We start from the raw sequence: 19104 nt of genomic DNA, 5'->3' as shown, positions 1-19104 counted from the left end.
GCATGGGTATTGGTGCTTCATTTAAACTTTTCAGGTGATTCAAACAGGTGGCCAGAATGGAGAGCTACCGCCCTAAATCTTACACTTGAGTCTCTACTCAGTGGCCACCACTTCCAGGAAGCCTTCCTGACCACCTGAGGCTGGGCTAGGCACTCCCCAGTCCCACCCTCTGTGCCCCTCTTCCAACCAGGCAACATGCAGACTGGGAGCTACCTGAGGGCAGCCTGAGGCCCCATGTGAGGCCAGGGCTGACCCTCGGCTGATCTTAGACCATGTGCTAAATTAATGAAGAACTGAGACTCCTTCACAACCCCTCTCCCCCGGACACACACACTGGGAGCTGTATGTGTGAAGACAGTGAGGTCCTGGCTCAGCCCTGTTCAGTCTCCAGACCCCTCCTGCCTTGTCTATATCCTGGAGACTCCCCTTGCCCAACACTCTCCAGGTGTGGCACCTGCTAAGGGTCCTCAGGGGTCCTCCAGTCAAGGCCCACTCCTCACCTCAGTTGTCAAGTCCCTGCATGTCTGACCCTGTGACCATGCGCCCCCATGAACACACACTGTCCCACTGCCCATTGACACGGAGCCACTTTCCACATGTGGGCACACAGAGCTCTCTTTCTACTCTAGGCTTTTGCACATTTGGTTCCCTCTGCCCATAACACTGTTCCCTTTCCTCTTCAGGTTTCTTAGACTTTAATGTGCAGGCTCTTCACCCAGGATACTGTCAAAAGGCAGATTCTGGGTAAGGCTCCCAAGTGAGGCTCCCAAGTGAGGCAGAGGCTGTCGCCCTCATGTAGTGAGAACGGAGCCACCTGCTCCTCCAGGCAGCCTCCTCTGAGCTCAGGAAGCCCAGTGCCTTCCCCAGTGTGCACTGACACACTCTGGGGGACAGGGTCCTGGCTCAGCCTCCACTCCGACACGGGGCACTTGGAAGCATTTGCTGACTGGATGCTGAAATTCAACCCAGGCCTCCCTGTGCCCGTCTCCAAACAGCACTGGACACAGGACACCCTGTGAGTGCAGCGGGAGGCATTCCTGACTTCACTACTGGAAGAACGGCGGCAACACGCTCACCTTGGCGATCTGGTCAAACTTGCCGAAGAGCTCGTTCAGCACCACCACCAGCTCTTTGGGGGAGCAGTCACTGGCCAGTCGCGTGAAGCCCACGATGTCAGCGTAGAGGATGCTGGGGGTGGGGTGGGAGAAGGATCAGGGCCAAAAGCGCCCAAATATCTGCCAGCCCTGCACTCAGTCACACCTGCAAGCCCTCCACCTCCACAGGGATGGCAGAGAAGCTCCCTGTCATAAAGACAAATTAAAGTTCCAGAGGCTTCACATCAGAGTCAAAGGGAGCAAGCCCTGGTCTGCAAGGCCCTCTGGAACCCCTGACCCCTTTAGAGCCCTCACCATAGATGACTCAACTGTGCCATCACGGGTGGATTCTTGGGCCCCTGGGAACTTCTCACCCTCCCCACACCTGATTTCACCAGACTTCAGAACTAAAACCTTGGTGAAGTGAAGTGAAGTCGCTCAGTTGTGTCTGACTCTTTGAGACCCCATGGACTGTAGCCTACTACGCTCCTCTGTCCATGGGATTTTCCAGGCAACAGTACTGGAGTGGGTTGCCATTTCCTTCTCCAGAGGATATTCCTGACCCAGGGATCGAACCCAGGTCTCCCACACTACATGTAGGCAGACGCTTTACCATCTGAGCCACCAGGGAATCTCAGCTACTCTTAAGAGTCCCTTGGAGAGCAAGGAGATCAAACCAGTCAATCCTATAGGAAATCAACCCTGACTAGTCATTGGAAGGAATTATGCTGAAGCTGAAGCTCCAATACTTTGGCCACCTGATGCAAAGAGCTGACTTATTGGAAAAGACCCTGATGCTGGGAAAGACTGAGGGCAGGAGGAGAAAGGGGCTACAGAGGATGAGATGGTTGGTCGGCATTGCTGACTCAATGGACATGAGTTTGAGCAAGCTCCGGAAGATAGTGAAGGACAGGGAAGCCTGGTGTGCTGCAGCCCATGGGGTCTCAAAGAGTCGGACATGACTGAGTGACTGAACAACAACAAAGAAGCGACTGGACGCTCCCTCCAGGCGAGCTCCACACCCAGTGCCTTCACACCTCTCATCCTCACACTGCCCTTGTAGAACCCCCATTCTGCAGATGAGCAAACCGAGGCCCCAGGAGGTGAAGACGTGCTGGGAAGCCAGAGCTGCATTTTGCACCAGATCTCCCGGCTCCTGAGCCTGTGGTTCTGGACCATCTGCAGCCCAGACAGAGGCCACGGGCAGCCTCAGGGGTGAGGCTGAGCTACAGGCAGAGGGCCGGAGTGGAGCTCACGGCACCCGCATCTACACCTCACTCAGGGCAGCGCCATCGAGTAAGATTCTGCAGGCCCTTCAAGTCTTCAAGTCAAGATCAGGTGTCAGGACTGAGGGGCCACGAGCGGTCACCTGAGGGGGGCTTCGCCTCCTGGGAGGGGATCCTGTGCCCCATGGAGAATCACCTGCAAATGACCCCTTCCTTCCCTGGAGTCACGTCCGTGCACAGAGTCTGACCATTTTAGTGGGGAGAGGATTTCCTCCAGTACCCATGTAATCCAACCTCACTCTCTTGGGGAGCAAGAGGGGAGACTGAGGCCCGGGGAGGGGCCTGGATTTACCTCTCCCCAGCCTGGGGGAGTCTCCTGGGCCTCCAGGTAGGAGGGTAGGGGGCTCCCCGGGAGACACTGGGGCACACGGGCCTGCCAGCCACCCACCTGACATTCTGGTGCCTCTTGACATAGAGGTTGTGGAAGTTGTTGTCGGGCAGGTAACGGCGGTCCCCGCGCTCCTTGAGCCGCTCGATGATGGCCAGCTTCATGCCCATGGAAATGTGGGCGGGCAGCACGGACAGCAGCAGGTTCTCCTGGCACACGGGCACAGGTGGGGCGGCATCAGGCTCCCGTCCTCTCTGCGCCCTGTGCACCTCCCAGCAGCTGGTGCACGTCCTGCACCAACCCACAGGCACACACCTCCCGTGGCCTGGCAGCCCCCCAGGGGACGCCAGCACAGGTGTCTGGTCAGGTGCCCCGTGTACACACTTGTTGTCAGAGAAAGGACACAGGGCGTGGGGCCTGGGGGACAGCAGGGGGATGAGGGGCGGCAGCTCCAGGGGGCAGCAGATCCTCACCTGCTGGCGCTTCTCAATGCGCAGCTTACGCCGAATCTGGATGCACTTCACGGTGTAGGTAAAGAGGTCATGGGAGGCGTCCTGCATGTGGTGCTTGTGGAAGGCGCCCGTGAGGTTCCCGCACAGGAAGACCACCGCAGTGGCCAGCAGCTGCGGGTGGGCCACAGTGGGCTTGGCATCAGGCCTGGCCCATGCCCCCAGGACACCGGCCCCCTTGGCGGGCTGATGCTGGGACCCTCTCCCCAATCCCTGGCCTCCCAGGGGTTGCAGGTAGGGAAACTGAGGCCCAGACAGGGGTTGGTCCCCAAGTAAGTCGCTGTGACCGCAGGACGGGACTCAGGCCTGTGTCTGCATCCTCCAGGCACCCCCTAGCGCGAAGGGCTCAGGACCCAGAGCCACTAAAACAGTGGTAGGAGCATGTCTCCTCACAGAGCCCAGGGGGCCGCCAAGGACAGTCACGGAAGGCACAGCGCCTGGTTGGCTGCCCGGAGCTCTGGCCTTCGCCTCCCAGACTGAACACACAACCGACCATCCCCACTGACCATTCATAATCCCTCAACACGAAGAGAAGACAGGGTGTCCAACCCTGTCCAGTGGGGCTCTGACGTGAGCAGGGGAAACCTCTGAACAGGGTCTCACCCAGCACAGCGCACTGGACCCAGGAAGGACCCCAAAGGTCAGGGCTGGAGGGAGAGGCTGAACCCTGGGATACCCCAGGCCAGCAAAGCAAAGGCTGCAGGGCTGGGCACCTGCCGACTGGGATAAAGCCTGGCCTGAAGGCTGCCTGTCAGCAAACCTCTGTCTCCAAGGCTTCCAACTCTCCCACACCAGCCTCAGCTGCCCTCAGCCCGAACCACAGCCCCACTCGAGGCTTAGCCGGCCCCATGCCCCTCACCTGCAGCCCCAGGTGGACATTGGGCTTGGTGAAGGCTTCCGCCAGAATGGCAAGCACCAGGAGGTGGGAGGCGCTGGAGACGAGTCCGGCCGTGACGGCCTCCCACATGCTGAAGGGCAGCAACGTGTACACCACGAAGACCACAAACAGGAAGAAGGGCACCTGCACAGAGCACGTCATGACGCGGCCGCCCCACCACCCCCACCCAGTGTCGCCCGCTGAGTCGTCAGCAGCCCGTCCAGGACCCTGGTGCCCTCTGCCCTCAGGCTGGCCCCTTCCCCTACCTTGTGTGGTGAGAAGCAGCAGCAGACACGTGGGAGAACAGGAAAAAGTCAAAAACCTACCCAGCCAGCATCATGTCCTATGAGCTGATTCAGGGTCTGGGGCCAAGGCTGAGCCTACCCAGCCTGAGCCTCCACTGCGCTCAGGGCCCAGGGAGCCCTTGCCTGGTGCCGGCTTCCCCCAGCTCTTCCTCTGCAAAAATGGTAACTACTGGAAGGCTGGGCAGGGCCCGTTCACCTGCCCCATCCACTCTCAGAGCTGGCCTGCCTGCTCGCACCCTTTGGTGAGCAGTGCCAATCCCCACGCTTCCATGCATGGCTTCTATGACCCCAGCCCCGATGGTCAGATTGGGGCCAGCCCCTGATGACAATGACCATCCAGGGCTAGGCGCATGACCCAGGCCAGCCAGTGTGACTCAAGCTGGCTGAGAAAGGGCTCCCTCTTTTAGCCGGCCGGGACAGGCTGGTGGACGGCAGCCTGGAGGCGCTGCAGCCATCTGTGTGCTGAGCTGGGGATGGCCGGACAGGAAAGCAGAGCTGGAAGGAAACAGGATCTGGCCAGCCTGCTGAAGCCCCAGACTGACCCCGGGCCTTTCCTGCCACCTGAGCCAGCTCGGGCCTCTTTGCCTCTTTGATTGGGGATGTGTCATTTCCAGAAACACCACGGCCAGACATTCAGGTGGACCCTCCTCCCACCTTGCCCCCATCTTATCAGTGCAGAGCGGGGCGAACGAGACCAGCCCAGGGCCCATTTTCAGCCATAGAACCACAGCCCGGAGAGAGGGGAGGGCCTGTGGCCGGTACACCCAATGCTGATCAGCCTCCAAGACGGACCTGAGGCCCAGGGAGTGCAGGAGCTGCCAAGCGCACCCAACCCCGAGGGGCGCCAGGGTCCCTGCCCTCTTACCTGCTCCCGGGCACAGGTGTCCTTCCTCGGCCAGTCGAAATCAAACACCAGCACGTAGCCCAGCGTCATGAGGCAGGCCCAGATGAGCAGCGCCGAAACCCTGAGCCCCCGTCGGTTGAGGCACTCAGCGTACACCAGCGCGTAGAGGACCACAAACACAGCAAGCGTGAAGAACGCCGTCCCCAGGATGGCCCGGTGTCTGGAGGGGTCCTGGGTGGGGCAGACACACAAAGAAATGCCATCGCTATCCAGCGGGGTGTCACTTCCTCCAGGAAGCCTGCCAGGTTAGCCTGGCCAGCTTGCCTAAGCGAGGTCACCAGCGGCTCCCTCCTCGTGGGCGGTGCCCTTCCTCCCTCTAGACATCAGGGTCTGTGTCCCCTCAGGCTTGGCGCCGTTGCCTCGGCTGGGGGTGCCTGCACCGCCACCTTTCCCCAGTTGCCCTCAGCACCCTCCCCGGCCCGGCCCTGGGATGGTCTCACTGCCCACTCCCTCTCCCCCAGCAACGCCCCCCAGGGGGCCCAGGGGCTCTGTGCACAACTGCAGGGCACAGGTATAAGCACACAGAAGGGGGAGGGGCCACCAATCCTAACTTAAAGGAACAAAAGGACCTTTAAGGGGAAATGATGACCAAGGGCATCCGAGACGGGGGAGGCGTGAAGGAGAGGCGCAGACGTGCGCCCTGCGGGGAGGAGGGTAACAGGGCAGACCATGCACAGTGGGCCGGCACCTGGTTCCCCCAGGGGCCCCTAAGCAAGACGAGCACAGAGACTGATCTGGGGCAGGCCCACAGTGGTACACCAGCTGCCGAGTGACCAAACATCCCTGAGTGTACACCCACAGAGACACAGACAGCACTGATGGAGCACCTACCGGGCACTGGCCACCTTACCTTATTCATACCGCTCCGTTAATACCCTTTAGTCTCTGCTGTTTTCTCCTAGAACCTTACTGTCCTGTACAGCAACCACTAGCCATGTGTGGCTATTCAAAATTAAATTTCCACTAATTTAAAAGTAAACTTAAGGGGCTTCCCTGGTTATCCAGTGGCTAAGATTACGCACTGCCACTGCAGGGAGTGCAGATTCGATCCCTGGTTGGGGCACTAAGATCCCACATGCCGCAACCAAAGCATAAAAATAAATAAAAATGAAACGAAACAGAAAATTCAGTTCTTTAGACATATTAGCCCGATTTCAAGTGCTCAGCAGCCACACACAGGTCATGGCTGTGGTGTCTGCCTGGACAGTTGTGCTGAGAAGGACTCTGAGACCATGGCCAGGCTCCCTGAGCACAAGTGCTGGGATTGATTCATGGTGTCTGCCTTGGTACCAGAAGTGGGAGCAGGAACACACCGGCCCTCCCTGACTTAGACCTTCAATAGAATGAAAGTCCATTGTGGAGAAAAGTGATGGTCATTTATTTGCCCAAATTAACGTACCATCTAAAACCACCCCAGACCTAAAAATTAAAAAAAAAGAAAGTGTCTTCCTCCAGCCTAAATCACTGTAGATGGTGACTGCAGCCATGAAATTAAAGGATACTTACTCCTTGGAAGGAAAGTTATGACCAACCTAGATAGCATATTAAAAAGCAGAGACATTACTTTGCCAACAAAGGTCCATCTAGTCAAGGCTGTGGTTTTTCCAGTGGTCATGTATGGATGTGAGACTTGGACTATAAAGAAACCTGAGTGCCAAAGAATTGATGCTTTTGAACTGTGGTGTTGGAGAAGACTCTTGAGAGCCCCTTGGACTGCAAGGAGACTCAGCCAGTCCATTCTAAAGGAGATCAGTCCTGGGTGTTCATTGGAAGGACTGATGTTGAAGCTGAAACTCCAATACTTTGGCCACCTGATGCGAAAAGCTGACTCATTTGAAAAGACCCTGATACTGGGAAAGATTGAGGGCAGGAGGAGAAGGGGACGACAGAGGATGAGATGGTTGGATGGCATCACCGACTCAATGGACATGGGTTTGGGTAAACTCCGGCAGTTGGTGATAGACAGGGAGGCCTGGCATGCTGCAGTTCATGGGGTCCCAAAGAGTCGGACACAACTGAGCGACTGAACTGACCAGCCTAAATGTGCTCCATAACACTTTACAGATGTAGAAACTCAGGCTTAAAGAAAATAATGACGTGCCCAAGGCCTCACAAGTACAGAGCGTCAGAGCTGAGACCTGGACCCCAGGGAAGCCCCAGCACCCACGGGCTGCCCCGACTCACCCCATAGCTGAAGGTGATGACGATCAGCGTGATGCAGGCAGCGATGGCCACCAACAGGAGCATCAGCAGGAGCGGCCCATGCTGGCTGGTGAGGCGGTACTTCTCGTAGAGCGCATCCTGGTCGGGGCCCTCCTCGCCCTCGTTGAGGAAGTAGCGCCCCTTGGCTGGCATCCTCCACCTTGGCACACCCACCCAGCAGTCCACGCAGGAAACCCCACGGCCTGGGGAGCATTTGTCTGCCGACACCCACGGCTGCGCGCCTAGGCCTCTGGCCTCTTCCAGCCTGGCAGGTGGGGCTGGGAAGGTACCCCCTCGGCTGGCAGCTCCATGGGCACACGGGGCCTGCACTGCTCCCGCTGCCAGGCCTGGCTCACTGCACTGCCAGCATCCGCCTCTGCATTCAGGTCCAAGTGAATGACCACGCGGGGTCCTCAGCTCTGCAGAGACACAAAGAAGACAGAGATCTGACCTGGACTGGAAAGGCTGGGCATCGGGGGAGAGCGAGGTCAGGACTCGCGCCCAGGTGTGATTAGCGACCTTGGCCCAAACCTAACTTTCAGGTCTTGTTTAAAGTCTGGCCCACCCCAAGGTCATAAAGCTAGTTTCCTGTATTTCTTAGAACTGCACTGTCCGACACAGTAGCCACTAGCCACACATCACTGTCAAAAGTTAAATTTAAATTGATTAAAAGTGACATTAGGACTTCCCTGGTGGTCCACTGGTAAAGAATCCACCTGCCAGTGCAGGGGACTCGGGTTCAATTCTTGGTCTGGGAAGCTTCCATGTGCCACGGAGCAGCCAAGCCCATGAACCACAGCCACTGAGCCTGTGCTCTGGAGCCCGGGAGACACAACCGCTGAGCCCAGGCGCCGCGGCCACTGAGCCTGTGGAGAACAACCGCTGAGCCCAGCGCCACGGCCACTGAGCCTGTGGAGACAACTGCTGAGCCCAGCGCCACGGCCACTGAGGTGGTGCATTTAGAGCCCGCGCTCTGCGATGAGGAGTGATCCCTTCCCCAGCTAGAGAAAGCCCACGTGCAGCAACGAAGGCCTGATGCAGCCAAAAATAAATAGACTTAAAAAATTTTTAATGAAATGAAAAATTCAGTCCCATATAGAGGCCAACTGGAGACGGTAAATGGCAGCAGGAGGTCGCAACCAGCCAAACCTATGAAGCGGGCTAGTCACAACAGCAGTGGCACCCAGGTGAGATCCCGGGGGACAGGCGAAAACACGCATCGCTGGGCTGCAGTCCCAGTGCTGCTTCAGCGGGACTACATGGGGCCTGAGAAGAAATGGGCATTTCTCACATGTTCCCAGGAGATGCTGAAGCTGCTGGTCCACACTTTGAAAACGACTGACCTACAGGACAAATAACCCACTATTAACCAGTCAGTGACATGAGAGACAGTGGGGATGTTACATGAGAAAATAAATTTTAAAATCTTACAAAAAACAAAAAAAGGTGTTGCTTGCTCAGTCATGTCTGACCCTTTGCGACCCCATGGACCTGCCAGGCGCCTCTGTCCACGGAATTCTCCAGGCAAGAACACTGGAGTGGGCTGCCATTCCCTTTTCCAGGGGATCTTCCCGACCCAGCGATCGAACCTGCCTAGCCTGCAGGCAGATTCTTTACCAACTAAGCCACCAGAGAAGCCCAAAAGTCTTCCAAACCCAACGTAGTGGACACTATCTAGCCCTCGATTTTTAAACCTGCAACTTCAGGGACTTCCCTGGTGGTCCAGTGGCCAAGACTGCACACTTCCAGTGCGGGGGGTCCAGGTTCGTTCCCAGGTCAGGGAACAAGATCCCACATGCTGCAACTAAGACCTGACACAGCCAAATAAATAAAATTTTTTAAAAATGCACCACTACAAAAAGTTGTTTTGAAACAAGTGGTGAAATCTAAATGGGAACTGAGACTTCCCTGGTGGTCCAGTGGTTAAGAATCCACCCGCCAAGGCAGGGGACACGGGTTTGATGCCTAGTCTGGGAATATCCCACATGCCACAGAGCAACTAAGCCCAAGCACCACAACTACTGAGCCTGAGAGCCCTAGAGGCCCTGCTCCCCAGCAAGAGGAGCCACCGCAATGAGAAGCCTGAGCACCGCAACTAGGGAGAAGCTTCTGCTCGCCGCAACTGGAGAGCCCGTGCAGCAGGGAAGACGCAGCGCCCAGATAAATACGTGTGAACCGAAGGTGGGACTAGGTTAGTAAATTACACTTAATTTTTTGAGCATAATAATAGCGTGAGAGGAGGGCATGGCAACCCACTCCAATGTTCTTGCCTGGAGAATCCCCATGGACAGAGGAGCTTGGTGGGCTACAGTCCATGGGGTCGCAGAGTCAAACGCAACTGAACGACTAAGAACAGCAACACAACAGCATGGTGATTACACAAACATCTTTAAAGGTAAACAAAGCCAGTCCCTCAGTCATACCAGTCACATGCAAGTGCTCAACAGCCACACACAGCTAGCCTGGTTATCACATAGGCCAGTGCAGGTATGGAGCCCCGCTATCATCCGGAAACTTCTCCTGGAAAGCACTGCTCTACTTCATGTAGGCCTCTGTTCCATCTCACGGAATTTGGGGGTACAGTATGATGGGGGGGTCAAGCTCCTTTTTCTGAATGGGCATCTGATTACCCTACTGGCCTTAAGTGAAACCACATTCTTCCCTCAAAAGTGTCACGGAGCCACGTTTGTCCTAAGTCAGGTGGCCACACGCGTGAAGTCTGTCTGCAGGATTTCTTCTGCCCCAACAGTTCTTGTGTGAAGACCTCACTCACTCGATTACTGGAGCTTTTCGGTGAGTCTTAGACCCGAACACCAGCTTCACTCAGAGCACCGCCCTTGTATTAATATTACGTTAAGTTTCCACCTAAGACTGAATTTTTCTAAAAGGACCCATTGACAAGCTAGCAAGTTCCACTTCATAGAAAAGAAAACTGAACCTCAGAGAAGAACACAGTGGCCCCTTAGTGACAAAGTTGAGAGCAGACCCCAGGCTTGCAATGCTCAGCCCAGAGGGTCTCCCTCTCTCTCCAGCACCATTCATATATTTACTCATTAGTTCATTCCCAAAAGGCTTGCTAATCATGCCTATGGCACACCAGGCCCACTTCTCTCCCCTAGGGCTCCCAGTCTCCAGGGAGAGAAAGTTACCCAAAAATGTGCAATCCCTAGATGCAGCCACTGGAGCCTGGGGCGGCTGCCACGCTCTCAACAGGAATCTTGGGTCAAGGGAGCGGACCGGGAGTCCAGGCCCCCAACATCGTCCCGGCCTGCCTCAGGGACAGGAGCCAGGGCAAGGCAGGTGACAGGGGGCAGGGAGGCAGTCAGACGCGGGAAGGCTCAGGGCAGTCACAAGAGCTGCAGATGGCCACTGGGGCAAGCTGCAAAGGAACGTCAGTCCAGGGACTCCAAAGATAGAATAGCAGGGCACCCAGAATCTCAGCGTCTAAGTGAAGACCCCCAGTGAGCACCAGCTGCCTTGAGTAACCCGGGGCCACCTTGAATCAGGACCCACTTGAGGCATCATTCCATCTGGGAGCTCCTGTTCCTCAAATCCCAGGTACAAAACAGAAAAACCACATACTTGGAGGCAGAGGAAGGGGCTCTTTGCCAGAGGTCCAGGCCCCTGTGCTCCTCCTGGGCCCAGACAGGTGTCCACAAGCCTTGGCAACCACCTCTTTAACCCAGGCAACCCTGAGGGGGTTGAGCCAGGGCTGCCAAAGTGTTCAAAGTGCCTGGACAAGCTACAAATCTGATTTCTACATGAAATACCAGTCTTCAAATGTTGATAGCTAATTTTTAAAATTTGTGTGGTATCAATAGCCAAAAGTGACAAAACAACCCAAACATGGAAACAACCTAAATATGCATCAACAGATGAATAAAGAAGATGCTGTACATACACACAGTGGATACTACTCAGCCAAAAAAAAAAAAAAGAATGAAATAATATCATTTGCAGCAACACAGATGCAACTAGAGATGATTCCACTGAATGAAGTCAGAAAGAGGAAGACAGATGCCATATGATGTCACTTACACGTGGAATCTAAAATATGATGCAAACAAACTTATCTACACAACAGACTCAGAGACATGGAGAACATACCTGTGGCTGCACAGGAGGCAGGGGGAGGGAGAGGGGGCACTGGGAGTTTGGGGTTACTAGATGCAAGCTATCATATTTAGAATGAACAAACAAGGTCAGCACAGGGAGCTATATCTCCTGGGATAAACCATAACAGAAAATAATATTTTAAAAAGAATGTCTATATGTGTATAACCGAGTCACTCTGGTATACAGCAGAGGTTGGCACAACACTGTAAATCAACTGTAGTTCAGTAAAAAAAATAATTCTAAAATTCACGCAGCACAGCCCACGCATTTGCCACCTCTAAATCGACACTCACTAGTCTTTGTTCCAGCACAGGCATGTCTGAGTACTAACCAGCCCTGCGCCGAAGGAGTCACTAAGCAAGATGGGGTGCCTGCCCCGAGAAGCCCCCTCTCCAGGGCACGTGAAACAGCTGCAACAGCGCCACACCAGGCGCCTCCACGCACATCTCCACTCTCACCCTCTTAACCTGTCAGGCAAAACCGAGCCCAGAGAGGCTGAGCGGTCCCTAAAATCACACAGCTGGAGCTGGTGGGCAGGAGGGCTGGGACTCAAGCCCGGGGCTGCCAGCTCCCAAACCAGGACCCCTTGGCCCGGCCTCATGGTTTCAGTCAACAGGGAAAGGCTTCCCTACAGAGCTCCTTCCAGAAGCAGCAGCTCCCAGGGACTGAACCAGCTTCCAAAACTATTCACAACACTGACTGTCTCTGTGGATGGGTGCCAACCCCAGGGCACCAGGACTGCCAGCCTAAGAAACCCAAACTCCAAGGGGCCAAGGCAACTCTCCACCGCTGCTCCGTCCCCCCGGTGCAGCCCCAGAACAGACTGCGGGTGGCCAGGATGTGCACAAGTGTACCCCTACCCACGTGTGTGTATTCATACATACGCACACGCACACGCACACGCACACGCACACGCACACGCACACACACACACCCCCCACAGGGCCTTTCACCCCCAACGCCAACCTGCCCTTCCAGGCACACAAAGCCTGGCTGAGCCAGGCAGGGAGAGGGAGGGATTAGCTGAAAGAATCCTCAGAAACTCAGGCCCGGTAAACACTTCTTTTGGGGATCTAATTAGGCCACCTCCTGGGCAACAGCAGGCGGGCGAGAAGGTGGACAATGGGCAGCATGGGCATGGGGACTGGACCCACCCAGGGATGCCATCCAGCTTCTGGAACAAACGGAGCAGTGCAAGGCCAGGCTGGGAGGAAGGGCTATGGTACTACCTCCCACAGACAAGCCCGCACCGATGGGTATCTCTATAGGCCATGCGTGCATGCTAAGTCACTTAAGTTGTGTCTGACTCTTTGAGACCCCATGGACTGTAGCCTGCCAGGCTCCTCTGTCCATGGGAATCTCCAGGCAAGAACACTGGAGCGGGTTGGCATGCCCTCCTCCAGGGGCTCCACAGGCCAGCTCCTCCCCAAAATGAGACCCAGAGGCCTCTCTGTCGGGGCAGGTTTCAAGGCTCTTCTGCCAGTGCCAGCTCAGTTGGCAACTCGGGGGCCCCTCTGAGCCCCTGGATGAACTCCTGCCGCGTCTCCAACAAGCATTTCTGCAGCCTCAGCTCGCAGGCCTTGTGACAGGAAGCTCATCCCCTCTCGGGGCAGTTTCTCCAGCACCTGCGCTACTCTGGCTGTAAGTCTGACCTTAGGTCAAGCCAGGCCCAGCCCACTCACCTCCGCACTCCCTCACCCCCATCCCCCGGAGCCTGTGTGAACTCCATGGACACCCGGAGCAGAGCCCTTGAGGCCCCGTTACCTGGAGGCGCTGGAGTCCCAGGCTCCCCTCGCTGTCACTCCCACCTCACAGCAACGCTGGTGGGGGAACGGCCACTTCTCACAAAGGAGGGGGAGGCCCCAAGGGTCCAGTGGGAAGGTGTTTCCTGCTTCTGCTAGGTGCGCTCCTCTCCCCCTCCCCCAGCCCTCAGTCCAGGGGGCACGTGACCCAGGTCTGGCTCATCAGCACAGGCTCTCCCAAGCCCCAGCGACTGGTTTAAGGATGGTGTGTGCATGCATGCTAAGTCATTTCAGTCATGTCTGACTCTGTGTGACCCCATGGACTGCTCTAGGCTCCTCTGTCCATGGGAGTCTCCAGGCATGAATACTGGAGTGGGTTGCCATGCCCCCTCCAGGGGATCTTCCCGAGCCAGGGCTCAAACCTGCGTCTCTTACGTCTCCTGCATTGACAGGTGGGTTCTTTACCACTAGCGCCACCTGGGACGGACGTGGGACCAAACCCAGTGTGAGTCCTCGTCGGGACTTCTGCTGGCCCACGAGGGAAAGATGCTCGCTTTGCCAATGGCCTGAGCTGGCAGCCAAGGGAGCAGACAGTGACAGATGTGGCGGCAAGGAAGCCCACATGGAGCACTGGAGAGAGACGGAGCCCTGAGTATAGCCCTGGGGCCCCTGGATCCAGCTCTGTCAGAGGCGCAAGCAACCCCAAGAGGCTCACTCACAAGGGACAATCAACGCCCCGCTACGGCTGAAGCCAGAGTGAGCTTCAGGCACTTGCAACCAAGAGTCCCAAGGTCCATGCTAGGCCTCCTGCCCCAGTGTGCTGTGTCTGGAAAGCCCTCATGGCCCCTTGAGGATCCAAGCCAAGAAAAGTTGGTTCAGAGGTGGGAGGAGGCCCCTGAGACACAACCAGTCCTGGCTGAGACCTCCTCTGGGGAACTCTCCCCACCCCAACCTGGGTCTTATACCTTGGCCACCAGGTCCCTGACTGGCCAGAGCAGCAGGGGGCCCAAGGCTGCAAGAGGCAGGGTGCTCCCTGCTTCTTCTCCAGTGCCCTCCAGAGACTCCTGTGCCAGAGGAGTTAGGGAGCCCAGGGATATGCGTAGGCAGAAAGTGACAGCCGGGGAATCAAGCTTGCTCCCCCAAGCGGCCCTGGTGGGCTCCGCACTCCCTGCATCCCCAGGGCCTGTGACTGAGTGGAACAGACCATCAGACAATCTACTGGGTGCTCACTGTGTGCCCAGCGCTGTCTGAATCCGCATGCCTGCCCTGTAGGTGAGACTCCTGTGTCTCTTTTATGGATGTGGGAACTGAGCACAGAGAGATTCAGTTACTTGCCTGAGGTCACACAGCTAGTAAAAGAGAGCTGGGATTTGAATACAGGCCATCCAGGGTCCTGCCCATCTCCCTCGCAGTACTGACATCCGCAGAACCCAGAACATCTCCAAATGCCAACCCCTTCCAGCCCTCCCCGTTTTCAAGACTCCAGAGAGAGGGTAGGGGGCAAAGTGGACTCTGTCAAAGTCCCTCCCTCTGCCTTCCAGGGGCAAGATCAGGCAGCCATGCCAGGGAGAGTCCTCATAGCCAGCAAGACCAGGAGGGTCTCATCCTCCAGGAAGCCCTCTGAGCTACCCTCACACACCGTCTTCTCCCTTCCCTGCAACCAAAACAGGACTGGGGTCTTCCTGTCAAATACTGATGGGCAGGAGTCCACATTCCTCAGCTAGAGGAGCCTGGAAGGAGGGCACTAGGACCTCAAATTATGACTGCAGGAACTGGCCCTCTGGGTGCTCAGGAAACCCTTCCCCAGCAGAACTGGCTGATCTTGCAGCCCCCTCCCAGCCCTACCACACCCCTGGGGGAGTGCTAGCCCACCCCAGCTTTCACAGACACAGACAGGATACCCACTTCCTCACCCAAGCAGCACTGGCAGGAACCCAGCCCGGCTTCCTCTGGCCCTGCCCTGGCAGGCCCCGTTGCTGCGCAGGGCCTGGTGGCCCCAGAAAGGGGAAGTGGGGCCTCGGGGTGTGAAGCGGGGCAGGCAGGCAGGCCTAAGGAGAGGAGAGGCCCCACTTGGGCCTCTTGGACCGGTCCCTGCGCCCACGCTCTGCCCACGTGACCATACTGCGGCAGGCAGGAGCCCCCCAGCCCAGTGCCCTCCAGCCCAGCGCCAGATGACTGGCAGACTTTCTGATCACGTTAATGTCACCTCCTTCAGGAGACCCAGAGCTCTGTGAGGGGAAGCCAGTAGCCGCTCTGCCAGGCCCAGCACAAAGAGGCACCCTCTCCAAGCCATAGCTCACGCAGGAGCCCAACCTCCCTCTGCCTACCATTTTCTCCCGGCACTTGTCCCTGTAGAGTTCTTCCAAGACGCCTCTCAAACATCCCTGCACTGCCTCACCAAACTGATGTGGGATTTGAGTCCATGTCCTGCAGCTGGGCCCTGGCGGGTGCTTGTGGGACAAACAAACGGATGAGCCAAACTGAGCCTGGCAGAAAGCTGGCAGAGGGCAGGCAGGGCGGCTTCGGCGGGGGCTGGCACTAAGGCATACGATGGTGAAAGCAGGCAAGAAGGCCTCCCGCAGAACAGGCAGCACCTGCCGCGCCACACCTTCGCCAGGTGATCTGCGCCCGGGAGGGAGGGGGCCTGGGTTCGAGTCCCAGCTCTGTGCCTTTGCCCATGTGAGTGGCAGAGGCTCTCAGGCTCCACGCCTGTGTTCTCACCAGTAAGCTGATGGCCAAGGTAGGGGGAGAGTGAGGCACGGGTCCTCGTGGCCAACAGGCCAAGTCAGCGAGGACAGAACAGCACATGTGCCCAGAAGCAAGCTCAGGTCCTAGAGCTGAGAAAGCCCAGCCATTAGTCCCCGCAAGAGAGACCGAGGTACAAAGAGGGCAGAGTCCCTAACAACCCTCTACCTGACCTCCCCACCTCCTGGTGACCGCCAGAGTGCCACCAGGCAGCAGCAGAAGCCAAGAGCCCCAACAGCATAAGTCCCCAGCCAGCCCTGCCCGCCAAGACCCGCAGGCGGACTGCAACCCAGCCTCCAGGGAGCGCAGGCGGCCACTCAGTCCTGGGGTCCAGACACCTGAGTCCCAGCCCCCTGGCTCTGCCAACATGCTCTGTGACCCTCACCCGATCTGGGCCATGGTTCTCCCTCTTGCAAAGGAAGTACTTAAGTCAGATCTCAGAGGCCCAACAAAAAGAAGTGTTGTCACTTGGCCCCAGAGGGCTAATCCTAGGGGTGGGGTTGGGAATTCTTCTTTGTTCCTGAAATCTGCCCTTCTGCTTCTCCATGGATTAGGCATGACCTAGTCAATCTCTAAAACACAAACAGCCCCAAGGTTCCAGCCGCCAGAGATAATAAATCTGGTCTGCCATCTCCTGCACCAATTCTAATGAGGGTTAGGGACTGCCTGGAAAGAGTCCATCTATTCATTCACTCATCTTGACAGAGATTTACGCACTCAGGGCTTCAGCAGATGTGCACCAACACCTTCTGTGTGCCAGCACCCAGGCCAGAGGCCAAGAGCAGACTCGGCTCCAGGCCCAAGTTTTCAGAAGGCAGAGACTTCAGTGCCCCCTCCCCCTAGGTGTGCAAAGGGCTCTGCACATAGTGGGTGTTCAGGCAGCAGTGTTGATTGACTGACTACTCAACCAGGCTCTCATATCGGAAAGAACAGCTATATTTTCTCCGCACTCTTGCCTGAAATTCCACCATTAGTGATTCATTCCTTTAAGCCCTACCTTTACTAGGCTCCCCCTTTAGACTAAAACACTTTCATGCCCATGTTTCATTCCTGTTCCCTTTCCCCTTGATAAGGAAGAACAGAAAGGGGAAGTCTAGCTGGCCTTCAGAGACCTCATGTGGTACTAGTCCTGCCCAAGAAGTCAGAACAGTGTGCTTCCCATGACCCACCCAGTGGGTCCACTGGTAATGGTGGATTTAACCCAGAGTAGCCACTGTCCTGGAGACGGCAAGAAAGATTTAGGTTTAAGTCTTAACTCCAGCACTGCTAGTTGCCTGTTGAAAAAGTTAGCAAAACCCAGAGGAGGGAGAGAAAGCTTGAGTCATAATTTATACTAGGATGATTTCCAAAGAGCAAGAAACAATGAGAGAATTCTCAAATAAGGCTGCAGTGACTAAGTCCTTTCTAACCCGACATGAAACCTAAAAGTCATAATGAAAAGATTGATAAATTCATTACAATTAAAATTTTTTTTCTATATAGTAAAAGCTATCAAAAGCAAAATCAAAAGATGAGCAAAAGATTATGTAGACATTTGCAATTTTTATCCCAAGGAGCTAATTTCCCTCATATGTAAAGTGTTCCTACAAATCAAAAAGAACAATAACCTAACAGAAAAATGGGAGGAGGGTATGAACAGAAAATTCACAGAAGGACAATCTAAATCTTAAAAACATTTGGAAAGAAACTGACTTCACCCATAATAAGAGAAATGAAAATTTAAAATACTATGGAAAACCATTTTTATATATCTATTTGGCAAAGATCAAAGCATTTCACAAATCTGTGTTGGCCAGCCTGGGGGGAAGCAGACTTCACCCTGGCAGGCATCAGATTCAGCACCACCTCTGGGGTGGGCATTTTACTCATACCTCACTGAGTGACTAATGTACACACACAGCTTTTGACCTGGCAAACCTATTTCAAGTAATTTATCCTACAAACACTTTCACATGTGTAAAATTTGACTTATACACAAGATTATTCATTGCAGCATTATTTGTAAGTAGGAGAGACTGAAAACAATGTGTGTATCAGTCTGGAGAAGATAAATCACAATACGTTCTTATGGTAGAATACTATGCAGCTGTCAAAAAGATACAGCAGCTTGAACTGTACCATGGCAGGGCATCCTGTGAAAAATCTACATGGGGAAGGTCACGCCTGGAATGGATTAGGACTGAACCAGGACACAGAAACACCAAAACTGCTGCTTTAACAGAGTGAACAAACTTTCTCATTTTCAGCTTCTTTTTCTATGGTTATAATACAGCTTGTGTAATTTTTAAAGTTTTCAATAGAAAAAAACAAGATCTATCGTATACACAGTACCTATCGTTAACAACACTGCACTGGATACTTAGTTCTCAACATGGTAGATTTTGTGTGCACCCCACTCCAGCACTCTTGCCTGGAAACTCCAACGGGCGGAGGAGCCTGGTGGGCTGCAGTCCGTGGGGTCGCTAAGAGTCGGACACGACTGAGCGACTTCACTTTCACTTTTCACTTTCATGCACTGGAGAAGGAAATGGCAACCCACTCCAGTGCTCTTGCCTGGAAACTCCAATGGACGGAGGAGCCTGGTGGGCTGCAGTCCATGGGGTCGCTAAGAGTTGGACACGACTGAGCGACTTCACTTTCACTTTTCACTTTCATGCATTGGAGAAGGAAATGGCAACCCACTCCAGTGTTCTTGCCTGGAGAATCCCAGGGACGGTGGAGCCTGATGGGCTGCTGTCTGTGGGGTCGCACAGAGTAGGACACAACTGAAGCGACTTAGCAGTAGCAGCAGCAGCATAAAAATAATAATGATAAATTAAAAGTGGGGAGGAAACTTTGGGCTGTGAGGGACAGGCACACAACAAAGATTGTAGTGATGGTTTCGTGGGTGTATACATATCTCCAAACTTATCGAGTAGTACACAATTAAAATGCACAGCTTTTTGTATGTCACTCATACCTCAAAAAAGAGGTTTTTCATAAATACGTAAAGTAAA

General features: G+C 55.2%; 1 protein-coding gene across 1 annotated transcript in view; it reads right to left on the bottom strand.

The window, feature by feature from the left end:
* ADCY7 (adenylate cyclase 7) overlaps positions 1 to 19104 on the bottom strand; it is a 51029-nt gene that overhangs the window by 19313 nt on the left and 12612 nt on the right. The window contains exons 2-7 of the mRNA XM_052655902.1: positions 7488 to 7924; positions 5265 to 5474; positions 4077 to 4238; positions 3182 to 3331; positions 2769 to 2917; positions 1077 to 1188 (exon numbers count right to left, since the gene is read on the bottom strand). Of these exons, the coding sequence (XP_052511862.1) occupies positions 1077 to 1188; positions 2769 to 2917; positions 3182 to 3331; positions 4077 to 4238; positions 5265 to 5474; positions 7488 to 7924 (1220 nt within the window). The remainder of the gene's footprint in view (positions 1 to 1076; positions 1189 to 2768; positions 2918 to 3181; positions 3332 to 4076; positions 4239 to 5264; positions 5475 to 7487; positions 7925 to 19104) is intronic.

Source organism: Budorcas taxicolor, chromosome 18 (assembly GCF_023091745.1).
Source record: "Budorcas taxicolor isolate Tak-1 chromosome 18, Takin1.1, whole genome shotgun sequence".
NCBI lineage: Eukaryota > Metazoa > Chordata > Mammalia > Artiodactyla > Bovidae > Budorcas > Budorcas taxicolor.
The sequence above is the reverse complement of the archived record's forward strand: the minus strand, read 5'-3'. Positions and strand labels throughout refer to the sequence as shown.